Raw genomic sequence first — 13,187 nt, 5'->3', positions numbered from 1 at the left:
CTGCCTGCGACGCGCTGATGAGATCCAAAAAGATCGAAATCGCGATCCGCGTCTGGCAGTTTCGACAGAATACAGACCACTTCGAATTATTTTATAGCTAATTTGTTACTATATAGCCTACGGGCATACGTCTACCGAAAGCAAGCGAGATTTTTCAAACAGGAGCAAGAGGGTGATTCACAATGTTTTGTCGTGACATATATAATATCAAACGAAAATAATTAATCCGGCCGACGGAGAAGGGGATACAACCCCTATAACTCCCTCTCCCTTGATTCGCCACTGGTACTCGGTAGCTTCTTTCAATCTTTAATAAAAAAAAGCAATAAAAGGGATTAGCAACCATTTAAAGTCCGCTTCCTCAAAAAATAGAACCCATCATATTATTAGCACCGCATGGAATTTTAAGGCTTAACTAACATTTTATTTAATAGTTACAAAATTTGTTATAGGAAAATTTCCTTTTTTATTACCTATTGGCGCCAATACCTTTTATCAAATAATATTGGACGTGGTTTTTGTTTTAAATTCAGATAATTCAAAGGATCCTTTGTTGTTAAACTAACTTATTGTTAATGGAAATGGTTTAATAATGCTTAATCCTTTTTCTACAATGACATTTAAATTGGATATACTATTTAGATTCCCTTCTCTGTCTTTTATTTGAACCATTTCTACACACTAATAGAATAATTATTCTCCAACATACGCATACTAATATTAAAATCCGCAAGGAGGCTTTGTTGGATCTTCATCAAGTTAATAAACTGTAGTTACACGACTAATCCAAATTATCCCATTGTGGATACAGATTACAGTCTTACAAAGGATTGATGAAAAAAACATGTTTTAAAGGCGCTTTCCTAAATGAACAAAATTTTCGCATGGAACTCATTTATGTATTAGGTATGTAAAGAGGAAATTAAATAAAATAAATAATATCTAATAAAGATGATAGGAAGTTTATATATGCATTTCACTACAAATACGTTTCGGTTACGCAACGAGCAGATATTATTGAAAATGAAATTTTAAAAATAGACAATTCTGAATCAGACAACAGTGAGATTTTATTAAGAACCTTCCATATAGAGATGTATCTTTTGAATGAATGATGCTTATGAATCTAAAATTTGACGATCATAACATTAATATCGATGTAGTGAGTGAGTAAATATTATAAGTATCTATAACGTAACGTGCTCGACGAAAAAATTCTCTGTAGCATGGAATGTCACCTGTTGTTTTGTCTGTGTGAATGTTGGTGGTAAAACGGCCATTTAGACAACCCTTAGAGCAAGCGGAGGGTCTAATATACACAATCCACCCGATGCATAACAAGTATAGTATATTTAAAAAAAATATATATGTCCTATTAATGTGCATACCGTCATTTCCACTGCTACTTCCTAAAATTTCAAATTCCTCGATGAGCCATAATTCAACTGACGAATAAACATTGCAATTACATTTTGTCTTTTGAATGAATAAACATCAAAATTGGCGGTGGAACGAGTTCATTCCCACTTGGCATTTATTTATGCATTGTGGATTGCAAGGAAAGCCTAGTTGTGCATCGTGGACAACTACAAAGAAATCTAAAAAGGACGGAAAAAATTAAAGTTGTTGGGAATCTTCTACAAGGTGGAATACTGCAACGGACGCTTTCAACAACCCGATTAATGATTCGCCAAACTGTAGAGTCTTCAAGACCAAGAATTCATGTCCCCTAATTTGCAACNTGATTCGTTGTTCGTATGTTTTTTATTATTAAGTAACATTTTAAGATCCATAATCTCCATTGCAGAGCTCTTCGAAATTCCCAAGCAAAACTGAAGGCCCAACAACAGCAAGCCGCTCAACAACAAAAAGAGGAGGTAAAACTAGTTAAATTTAAATCAATCCATGTACTTCTACTAACATATTTTTTCTTATAATTTTTGCTGTCTTATTCTCGGACATGTACGTATATTCATATGCTTATGCACATGTAGGCTGGTCCCGCTGGCTTTTTAAAAAGTTTCTTTTAACTGATTTCAACCAAAACTATTTTTGGACACAATCTTGCCTCATTCGTCCTGATTTACCCTAATTTAAATGCCCAAGCTCGCTTTGGTTGTGATGTAGTTGCTTATTGTTTGTTTTTTGCCGAAATTCTCCACAGGAAAATTTCCGACAAAGAAAAGATTTGGCGGAAAACCCCTTACGAAATCCTGACAATGACTTATGCACAAAAAAAGAAGACGAACAAGACGAAAAACGTTTGTCAAAAGACGAAGTAAACGAAATCGAACGCCTCCGAACCGCTCTACAACAAAAAGAAAGATTAATATCTGAACTTCGAAAGGACGACGTTGACAATCGAATTCGTTATACGGTTGAGGAACAATCTGCAACCATCGAAGAATTACAAAACAAATTACGCAAATACGAATGTGAATATGTAGATAGTGAACAGTTTTCAGAAGAAGTTCGCTTGAAAGAGAGAAGAATATCAGAACTTGAAGATTCCCTAAGAGAGAGTATCGAAATAGCAACTGAACGAGAATTGATCCTTCAACGCGAACAGCTTAGACGCCAACAAATTATTGAAAAGGTAGGTTTTCTATTAGTAGTTTGTACAATATAGAGAGACTTTTAATAATAGGTTTCCAAACTGGAGCAGAGACTGTTGTCGTTACAAGCGGCCCAGGGTATGCGTTGTCACAGTTGTCGACCCTTCGTTTCCAGAATGAATTTTCTAGAATCTCGATTTTCTTGTCTTGTTGCAGAACGAAAACGGCATCTACAGGAACTCGCTCATATGAAGTAGGTTGTAGGTTCTTTATAGGATTATAAGTATTTAATAATTCGGTATATTTAGACCTGGCACGCACAAATCCACCTTTGTACACCATCACTTAACTCTTTTTGGAAGGAACACTTGAACCTAACCCTCTAACACCAATATTATTTTACCTTTTCTATCTCAATAGGTACTAATAGGTACAATAACTAATAATAATACACGTAATTATGTTTAACATTCGTACTATTTTCTAACATACATAAATTAATATAATTGACTCTCATTCACAACCCTATCAAGATAGCGGGTGACAATTCGTTCGTATAGGGTGCCAATCCGCCCACCGATTTATTTAACTGCTTTTGAATGCCAATTCGACCCTAACCAAATAACTTTTTCATACATTTCTTTTCAGAAATTGTTGTCTTCTAGACTATAAAAATTGAAGTATTTTATATGAAATATTAGCTTTTCACAGCGACTTCGCTCGCAAAAATTAATATTGTTTCTCCATAAAACCTCTTAACTCCCAATTCACCCTTACAACGTTTTAATTTTATACAATGTCGCCATCTTAGATTTCAAATACAAACGTAGCAACAACATTTCATCCTTTTGGGTTGATTTTTAAAAATTGGCAAAACACGTATTTGCTTAATTTCAACAATAAGCAACCTTCGAGTAAATCCGAGTACAAATAAAATATACCCCATGGAAACGTTGCAACCTCTTTTCATTTGATTAATAATATCAAATATTGCAACACCTTTTTACCCTCCCCCCTTTGGAGCTTTTTTTTAAATTTCGAGATAAGTCTTTCAGAAATTAAATGAGAAACCATTAAAACCAAGTTTCAAGTAAATCTGACCACAAATAATATATGTTCCATTTAAACATTGCAACTCCTCTTCACCACTCCTCCCCCCCAACAGAAATTGAAGTTTTGTTATACCATTTTTAACAAATGAACGACTAGACTGATGTTTTAACTGATAAATTTTTCGTTTTGATGTCAGTTGCGTTTTGTTATTCCATGCCAGTTGCGTTTTCTTATAGGTACCACGTTTTATGTCAACTTCCAAGGGAACGGAATAAAATAAGTATCCTATACCCGTCTCCTGGTTTTAAGGTACCTCCCCACCAATTTTCAGCCAAATCGATTCAGCCGTTCTTAAGTTATAAACAGTCTAACTAACACGACATTCTTTTATAATTATGAATAATATACATACCTAAATGTATCTTGCAGTATCGAATCATAAAAATCAATTCCAGAGAATACTTATAATTATTAATGAACAGTTTATTACGAATATAATACGTATATGCACCATGGAAAGATAAGAAACTCAGTTAATAAGCGATTATATTAACCTTTCATCTATTCCTGTTGACGTCTAGAATACATCTAAGTTTCATAGCCTATCATGCTTTCTTTCTCTCTTACTATAATATCTCGAGTATCTATTATAAGAAAAGTCTCAATTAAACTACACAGCAAATAAATATTTCTTTAGACGTGAAGCTCTTGAAGCAGCCATCAGCGAAAAGGATGCTCATTTAGCTCTCCTGGAAATATCAGGAATTAAGACAGCTCGTCAAGCTGATGAAGCTGAACGTTTACGCGCGGACAGAAAACGACTCGTTGAAAGATTAAAACAAGAAGTAAGTAATTGTTTCTCTTATCTTTATAAATTATCCATCGTTCAGAAATATTGTTCATTATTCTTAGCACAAACTTATTATTTCAATGTTCCTCTCATTCTACGAAAGCCAAGATTTAACGCGAATCTTAATTTTCTTTTAATTTTTTTATTAAAGTTGTTGCCGACTTTATTTCGTAGATCTCCTTAAATTCCATTAAATCAAGTTGTAAATCTTTAATTGTTAATCCAACTTACATACATACAGGGTGGTCCAAAAAGTACACAATTTATCCATTGTGACTAAACTATAAATTTAATCGAAAAATGTTTCAAACAAAACTTATTCCTTGTTTTAATACAAGGGTGTTCAAAAATAGAAAAAAGAAGATTTCGTTTAAATAACAACACAGGTAAGGATGTTTGGGAGGTACAATCGGAGACAAGAGTACATAAAATTAGAAATTCGTGATTAATTAGGTTTCGCAGCATATCATGAGGTAAATAAATACTATCTATACTAAAAAAAAACTTTGCACATTTAGACTTTTAGATTTTGTAAAAGAGAACGAGTATTTCTGGACGAATACCGTTCACACCTTCTTTTCATTGTGTATTAGCAAAATAATAATGTGGTGTAAATACTATCTTCTTGTGAACCAAGGCGAATTAACAAGTATCCTCTTTGCCAATAAATCAGACAACTATTGTAACACGCCACGCCAATAAGCTTTTAAAGTATTGTCAGTGTCACATTATTCGAAAAATTGCATTCTTATCTTCACGTACACTCACACATTTTATTATTACCAAACTCACTAACACTTCGGATAATAATAAGAATACCTGTTAATTTTCCTCATAAGTAATTTAAATACGCGATTGTACTGACTTACAATTAGTTAGAAATTTCTTATTATATCATCTTACATATCTTACTTCGTTATTATAATTTGGATCGCCTTGCTTTTTATAATGACTTGAATGATTTAGTACAAAGTGGAGTATATTATCAACGTAATAAATGTTGATTGTTAAATAAAACTGGCTTTTCCTTTATCAATTGCTGCATACCATTTAAAAAATATTGATTATATCTTCTGTCCTAGGGGAGGGGGGGGGCAGTTAGATTTTTTAGGTCAGATCGTCCGCGGCTGTTTTGCCATACTACACAAAAGCGCATACATGAAACATTAGGTATGTGTAGGGCAAACAGCCGCAAATGATCCTGCTTTATAGGTAGTTAAGGATGTTTGGGAGGTATGTCAAAATGCTACGAAACAAATAAAAATTTGGAAGAACGTTCCTCATTCAATTCTAAAACTCCTGTAAAAATTACAAATCGATTNATTCATAATTTCTCTCCATTTTATGTAACGTTTTATCGTTCGCGGACTTTTTTTTCATATTTATTTTACTTTATTAACTTTATAATTTAAGCCGAAAAGGTGACATGTACCTACATAAATCGTTCAGCATAAACTGACAATGTACATGATCGGTCCTTAAGTTACCATCGACTGAATCTCAAGTTACTTTTGTGTAGTAGTCCCATCTAAAGAAATTGCTTCAAGTAGCTATACTTATCTTTCAAGATTTACTTCTGCTGATTTACTTTTTCGCTTTTGAAACTTCCTCAAACAAAAACATTAAATAAATACTAAGTTTCAGAAACGAAATAGATACTTAACCTCTGCATTTCAGTTTATTTCAAGTTTTGCGTTTATAATGACGTATACGTTCAGAAATTTTTGTTAGTTTAGTGTGCAAGTGTTTTTCCGTTTAAAATGCAAACTTGTCATAGATTGAAAACCTAGAAGACCTTCTTAAAGAGAAAGACAACCAAGTAGATATGGCACGAGCACGATTGCAAGCCATGCAAGCCCATCATTGCTCTTCTGAAGGAGCACTGTCCTCGCTCGAAGAAGCAATTGGTGATAAAGAAAAACAAATGCAACAGCTCCGCGAACAACGGGACCGTGCTGAACAGGAAAAGCAGGAAGAGAGAGAATTGCACGAACGAGAAATTGCCGAATATAAAATGAAAATACACTCCTTAGAAAGCGAAGTAGAGAAATTGACCGTCAGACTCGATCGTGCTAATGCGGACCGTGACAGGCTGGAGGCCAAGTTGGAAAGCTCTCAATCGGAGCTAGGAAAGTCAAAGGCTGAACTTGATAAAGCTACTATAGAAGTAGGACGTAGCGGCGCCGATTGGGAGCAGGCGAAGCAAAGAATAGCACGTCTGGAACTCGAAAACGAGAGACTGAAACAAGATGTAGACCGTTCCACAAGAACGTACGGTCGTAACATAGGAAGCATGCACGACTTAGACAAAATTGAATCTGATAAAACAGCTTCCGACTTGCGCCGTTGCCAAGCAGAACTTAGGGTCACCCAAGCAGATAATGAAAGAGCGCGATCGGAAGCCACTGCTCTCCAAGAGAAATTAGAGAAGTCTCAGGGTGAGGTGTATCGTTTGAAAGCACGACTGGAAAATTCGCATCAGGAACAGGACAATCTCAGGGAAGAATTAGAAAGAGCACACGCTTCAACTGCTAGATTGCACGCGGACAAGGAACGGGCTGCAGCCGAACTAGAAAAATTAAGAGAAGAATTAGAACGCGCTCAAGCAAATCTGGGAAAAACGCAACTTCAACAAGACAAATTGCAGAATGCTTTGGATAAAACTCAAACGGAAGCAGACAAATTACAAGAAAAGCTTGATAAAGCAACAGGAGAAATAAGAAGGGTAAGTTTTTAACAGCTGTTAACATCGTCTTGTTCATAAAATTTAACGTTAGCCACATCTTTACGTCGATTTAAATGTGAAACAAAAAAAAAGATGTATATAAGAATCAAGTTTTATCCAACTATTGGCTACTGCATTAACCAACAATATTCTTACTTAATTTATTAACTTTGCAGATTGTTCCAAATGAATAAGTATGAACTTTTACAAGTCGAGAAATCTTTCTGTTACTTAAAATATCACCAATTAAATATTTCTGACATTATATAATTTATTTTCTTTAATCTTTTTTCCATTCTCATTCTTCTCTTCACTTAAGTTGTCGCTGAATTGGAAATAAATTACCAATTTTATAATTAATTTTGTGTAGAAAAATACATAAATTCAATATCGTATTTATCGGTGCCAATATTTCTCTCAATAATAATTTTATTGTACTTGTAGCTTCAAATGGAAAAAGAAAAGGTCACTTATGACTATGATAACTGTCAAACGCAGCTCGATAAGGCGTTAGCACAAGTTGCACGTATTCAAAAAGAACGAGACTCTTTACAACTCGACTTCGACCGTGTAAGAGATAAATACGAAAAAACCCAGGTAGATTCGGTTCTCGTCTTCAAAACAGACCTATTTCTAATAATCCAATTTATTTTATAGATCAACGTAACTCGCTTGCAGAAAGAAAAAGATACGTTGGAAGATGAATGCAATAAACTGAAAGATCGCATAGAAATTCAAATCGGTCAAGTTGCAAAAGCACAAAGAGAAAAGACAGACTTAGAAAGGGATCTAGATGTTTTGAAAGAAAGGTGGGAGAAGGCGCATGTAATGAACCAAAAACTACAGTTAGAGAAAGAAGACGCTTTATCGGAAATTGATATGCTTAAAGACAAATTAGAAAAAACAATATACACGTCTCAAAAAGCAATAGACGAACGTGAAAACGCCAATAAAGAAATAGAAAAAATGATTGAAAAATACGACAGGTAAATCCTTATATATAGCAAGTCATAAGTACTGTTCTTATAATCTGAGTTTTGTTTTTAGGTCCCAAAGTGAAGTTTACCGAATCCAAAATAAGATGGATGTTTTACAAGCTGATAAAGATCGCTTAGAGTTAGAAGTCGAAAAACAACAGCTAGTTATTGCAAAATCTCGTGATGACCAACGCAAAATGCAAGAAGAACTTCAACATGTTAAAGAAATGTACGATCGAGCTACCATGCAATTAAGTAGAACAAAAGAAACGGAAGAAAAATACAAGGAGGAGGCTGATCGCTTGAATATAGAAATGGAAATGACGAGAGAACGTTACGAAAAAGCACAAATGGAAATAAGACGCATCCAAAACGAAAAAGATAAATTCCATTCCGATTTAGAACGCCTCCAATATGAGCTTGAAAGAGCTCACAGCCAGGCAGCTAAAGCTCAAACAGCTCACGAGAAAGACCAAGAAGAAATCGCTCGCTTACAAGTAGAAGTTGAAAAATCGCATGAAAAACATGATAAATTACAAGTAGAGTTCCGCAAAATTGTTGCAGAATACGATGCCTTACGTGAACCAACCCGAAATCGTTATTCTAAATACGAAAGTGAAGACAGAACCAAAGAAGAGAATGAAAGGCTGAAATTAGAAGTGGAACGATTAAGAGAGAGGCTGGATAAAACTCTTACCGAATTAGATCGCACAAGGAAAGATATGGCACTAACAGAAGCTACTAGAGGTAAATATCAATATGAACAAGAGAGAGAAAAAAGTGGCGAGATTGAACGGCTTAAAGAGGAGCTACAACGATATCTTACTACTAATCAGCATCTCGAAACGAAATTGCATGAGCTTACAATACAGCTCGATATGGCAAGAGCAGAGGTAAACAAAGTCACCGCCAATCAAGAGAAGCAAAGACTGGAAATGGAAAGGACCCTAATCGAATACGAAAAACTCAAAGATCGCTTAGAAAAACTCAAAATTCAAAACGACAAACTCGAAAAAGAAAACGATAAACTTAAAATGGATCTTGCCCAAGCCGATAGACGTCAGACCCTTGCAGCAGACAAAGTAAAGTCAGATGAACGCATCGAAATTGAAAGGCTCAAAGAAAAATATGAGAAAGCAATTCAACAAAGAGATGCCACTGAAATGGAAGCAGGAAGATTGGCAAAAGAACTCGAAAAAGCGCAAATACATTTAACGAAGGCATTAGAAACCAACGAAACCACCAAGATCGAATTCGAACGAATGGCAAACGAACTAGCAAAAATGCACGAACGAATGGAACGAGAGAAAATGGAATGGAAAACAATGGAACAGGAAAGAGATGTCCTACGGGCAGAGCTACAGCAACTACGCACTGGAATGGATAGTAGACGAACCATGGACCATAGAACCCAAGAAACTATCGTTAAACTACAACAAGAATTAGCACAAGCATCTAGAGAAAGAGAAAAAATGGCTGCACTTTTAGATAAACAAGGTCGTCAAGGAGAATCAATCGATAAGCAAATTATTAAATACGAAGCCGATATAAAGCAACTCACGATGGAGAGAGATCAGCTCGTTGCACAACTAGAAAAATCCCAAGACATGCTAATGAATTTCCAACAGGAACTAAATCAATGTGAAGAAGAACGTGAGAGATGCAAAGCAGAAGTAAATAGGCTTAAGGCTGAGCAGAAGAAAGTAACACAAGATGTCGAAAGAGGAACGAAGGAGATATTAGACAATCGGGACAAAGAGATAGCAAAACTGCAACAGCAACTTATAGCTCTTCAAAAAGAGAGGGACACGCATAGACAAAGAGCTGAAAAGGCTGAGATGAGACTGCAAGAAACGGGGGCAAGAGGTGACTCAGAATTAGAACAATGGCGAAAAGTTGTGGAACAAGAAACCGCAAGAGCCGATCAAGCTGAAAAAACTGCCCAAGATCTACAGAAACGAATACAGGCCATGGAAAAACAAATGCAACAACAATTACAACAAATGGCACAATATCAGAAAGCTGCCGGAATACGTCCTCCATCTGAAGACGAAAAGGAAATGAAAATATTAAGACGAGAACTAGAAAAATATCAAACGGATTTAAGAAATAGCGCTACCGAGAAGGAAAGACTACAGTCACAATTGGAAATGCTCGTACAAGAATTGGAACAGAAGCAGGTGAGAGTGAAAGTCTGTAAACTTGTACTCGTCGGAAATGTTATACCTCTAACCACCTTTTAGGTTCTTTCTTCCTTATATTTGATTTATTTCTATGTTTTGTTATTTTTTTTGTTTAATAAAACATTGATTTGTTATTTTTCTTTTTTTTTTATTATTTATTCCCCCCCTTTTCATTTATTTCATTAATTTTCTTGAATATTTACTGGTAGAAATGTTTATGTTCTAATGCCAGTGTGCATGTAAATGTAATCCACATCATCTATACAATAATTCTCAGCTTGATCTTCACGAGGCCACTAAAAAACTTCAGAGCATGCCAGCTCAAAGACCAACAGAAGATCTATCAGCAGAACGAAAGCAATTGGACGAGCAAAGAAGGCAGTTTGAAGAGCAAAGAAAAAAATTCGAAGAGCAGAAGAAACAAGTAGAGGATATGAGAAGGGCTACAGAAAACAAACAGCGAGCTGTTGACGAAAAGAACAAAGAACTAGTCGAGCTCGATAAACAACTAAAAAAACGAAAAGAGCAGATAGATCATTTGGAAGCATCATTGCAGAAGGTTAATTGAAAAATATAAAATTATTGTTAGAACGGTGATTTTTACTGTCTGTTTTAGACCGGAGGAAATGCAGCTGTTGCTGGAGAACTCAATAAAAAGTTAGCCGAAGCTGAAGAAAAACTTAAGAAGGCTGAAGAAGAATCAAAGCGTTCCGCAGGGGAAATGGAACGGTTACTGCAATTAGTCCAAATGAGTCAAGAAGAGCAAAACGTGAAAGAGAAACAAATAATGGAATTACAACAGTAAGTTGTTTAGAATTGTTTTTCTTATTTGATTTGGTCACTAATTTATCATTATATACTTATGGTCCAGTCAAATAAGGGAAATGGCTGAAGCGTACCTTATAATGGAGAGAATGGTTGAAACACGGGTCATTTTATCGGGAATTTCGTGAGGAGCATCAATATGTAAATGAAAATTATTTGCCCGGCATAGGGGGGGGGGAGAGTCCGCAAAAACAATTGCAAATTGGATTATCTCGCGAAATATGAAAGATATGGAAAAAAAGTTTCAATAAAAGTTTTTCACAATTCCATTTTGCAAAAAACAGAATTGATTACTTTTTTTCATATCTCTCATAGAACAAGAGTTCTGCGCGCCCAAAGGCACAGAGGCCTCAAAATTAGCGGAAATTTTTAAAAAATTCAAAATAATTATCAAAAATTTAAAATTGATAATTTAATCGATTCGTAACATATCTTTTATATTTCGCGAGATAATTGAATTTGCAATTGTTTTTGCGGATTTTCTCCACTCCTATGCCAGGCAAATAATTTTCATTAACATATTCGTGTTCCTCATAAAATTTCCGATAAAATGACCCGTGTTTCAATCATTTTCTCCATTATAAGATACTATTCAGTCATTTCCCTCATTTGACTGGACTAACAGTCGTCAGTGTTAGGTCCTTCGTTTATTAGAATGACAATTACAGTTATAATCATTATAGGGTCGTCAGCCCTAAGACAGCATAGCCACGCACCTCCACTAACTATTAGCCTTTCATGCCTACGAGGATGTCCTACCAACCTATCTCCTACTCTTTCCAATACCTCATCATTTTTAATGTTCTCTATCCACGGTATCCTCATCATTCGCCTGTAACAGAAGATTTCGAACAATTGTAAACTTTTTTCACTTACAGTAATAAGTAACCGTAGACATTACAGTCTGTAATTATCGTTTGCTTTTCTCAAAATAAATATATACATTTATTAGCAATATCGTTTTTTGTTTGATGATTTGTCCTATAGACCGCGGAGCCCTGGGAATCTGCCCAGAGTAGCTAATGGAAAAGAGGGACTTGGCTTTTATTGTACGACTTCTGTCGTACATATAACCTGTTCCTATGTAGTTTTTACTCCTACCTCTGGTGCTCTTGATTATGACTTTGGCGTCTGGTTAATAAGTAGCTACACCCTCATAAATAATGATACATCATGTAATTTACCTCATAATCCTGAAATGACTGCATGTACACATAAGCTTCGTCTACTTTGTTGGTTATGAGAACGTCATACACGGTGCAGTCTGCTTTTGAATTTTTAAGTAGCCGCACTCTTGCGTCCCCAAAAGATTTAGAATACCAACATCAGCACGAAATAGATTAAGATTGATGAACGCATTTAAATTCGTCATTTCCCACAAGCTTTAGCAAACTAAAACTTTCCTTTACTAGCTAAAAGTTTCCTGCTAGAGTTCGTTATTAAATCCGGTTGCAAAAGTTTGTAGTTTATGCCACATAAATTAAATTGTTGACTATAATGAACATCAACGTTGCAAACTCAATCACGTTGAACGCAGTAATACTAAGAATAGCATACGTTCTTGGCTAGTAATTTTCAAAATTTCTAGACGCCGAGAGCGTCTTCTAGCTTTGATTGTGCTTTGCGGATCTTTTATAAATAAAAAAAAATGAAAATCAGCTGAATCATTTTTAAAGTAACAAGTTCTTCCTCCTTATGAGTCACTGTGACCTTGAAACTGTTAGCACTATTGCTTCGAGTGGTCGAAATTCACTTTTGTGAACAATTTGTTTAATCACTTTCTTTGTGTGTGCAACACATCATGCACTTCAACATATGAACTTGCTGATACTACTTTGCTGACAGCAAAAAAATATATATTAATATTTCACAACAATTGTTTCACCAAAACATTGGCTTCTTCAGGTGAAGATATTCTGATTAAAATTGTTGCAAAATTAGTTTGAATACTAAAAGTTTTAAAATTTTATGGGGTGGCAATAACGAACGAGAAGGATAAGGTAAGAATTTAAGTTTTTG

General features: G+C 35.1%; 2 protein-coding genes across 3 annotated transcripts in view; both read left to right on the top strand.

Moving 5' to 3' along the window:
• Window positions 1–1,698, top strand: part of LOC112906841 (ELKS/Rab6-interacting/CAST family member 1-like) — a 125,091-nt gene extending 123,393 nt beyond the window's left edge. The window contains exon 7 of one of the 2 annotated variants that reach the window (XM_025981856.1): window positions 1,645–1,698. In XM_025981856.1, the coding sequence (XP_025837641.1) occupies window positions 1,645–1,683 (39 nt within the window). In that variant the 3' untranslated portion in view covers window positions 1,684–1,698. Of the gene's footprint in view, window positions 1–1,225; window positions 1,539–1,644 lie in introns of those variants that run through there. The other variant, XM_025981857.1, reaches the window with a different exon arrangement.
• Window positions 1,699–1,722: 24 nt separating this feature from the next.
• LOC108735323 (centrosome-associated protein CEP250) overlaps window positions 1,723–13,187 on the top strand; it is a 26,140-nt gene continuing 14,675 nt past the window's right edge. The window contains exons 1-12 of the mRNA XM_025981851.1: window positions 1,723–1,755; window positions 1,788–1,877; window positions 2,165–2,596; window positions 2,648–2,808; window positions 4,306–4,453; window positions 6,236–7,183; window positions 7,628–7,780; window positions 7,841–8,169; window positions 8,231–10,340; window positions 10,621–10,902; window positions 10,960–11,144; window positions 11,215–11,272. Of these exons, the coding sequence (XP_025837636.1) occupies window positions 1,723–1,755; window positions 1,788–1,877; window positions 2,165–2,596; window positions 2,648–2,808; window positions 4,306–4,453; window positions 6,236–7,183; window positions 7,628–7,780; window positions 7,841–8,169; window positions 8,231–10,340; window positions 10,621–10,902; window positions 10,960–11,144; window positions 11,215–11,272 (4,929 nt within the window). The remainder of the gene's footprint in view (window positions 1,756–1,787; window positions 1,878–2,164; window positions 2,597–2,647; window positions 2,809–4,305; window positions 4,454–6,235; window positions 7,184–7,627; window positions 7,781–7,840; window positions 8,170–8,230; window positions 10,341–10,620; window positions 10,903–10,959; window positions 11,145–11,214; window positions 11,273–13,187) is intronic.

This window comes from Agrilus planipennis, unplaced genomic scaffold (assembly GCF_000699045.2).
Source record: "Agrilus planipennis isolate EAB-ADULT unplaced genomic scaffold, Apla_2.0 scaffold45, whole genome shotgun sequence".
Taxonomy (NCBI): Eukaryota; Metazoa; Arthropoda; class Insecta; order Coleoptera; family Buprestidae; genus Agrilus; species Agrilus planipennis.
Note: the sequence above shows the minus strand (reverse complement) of the source record. Positions and strands in the feature narration are given on the sequence as shown.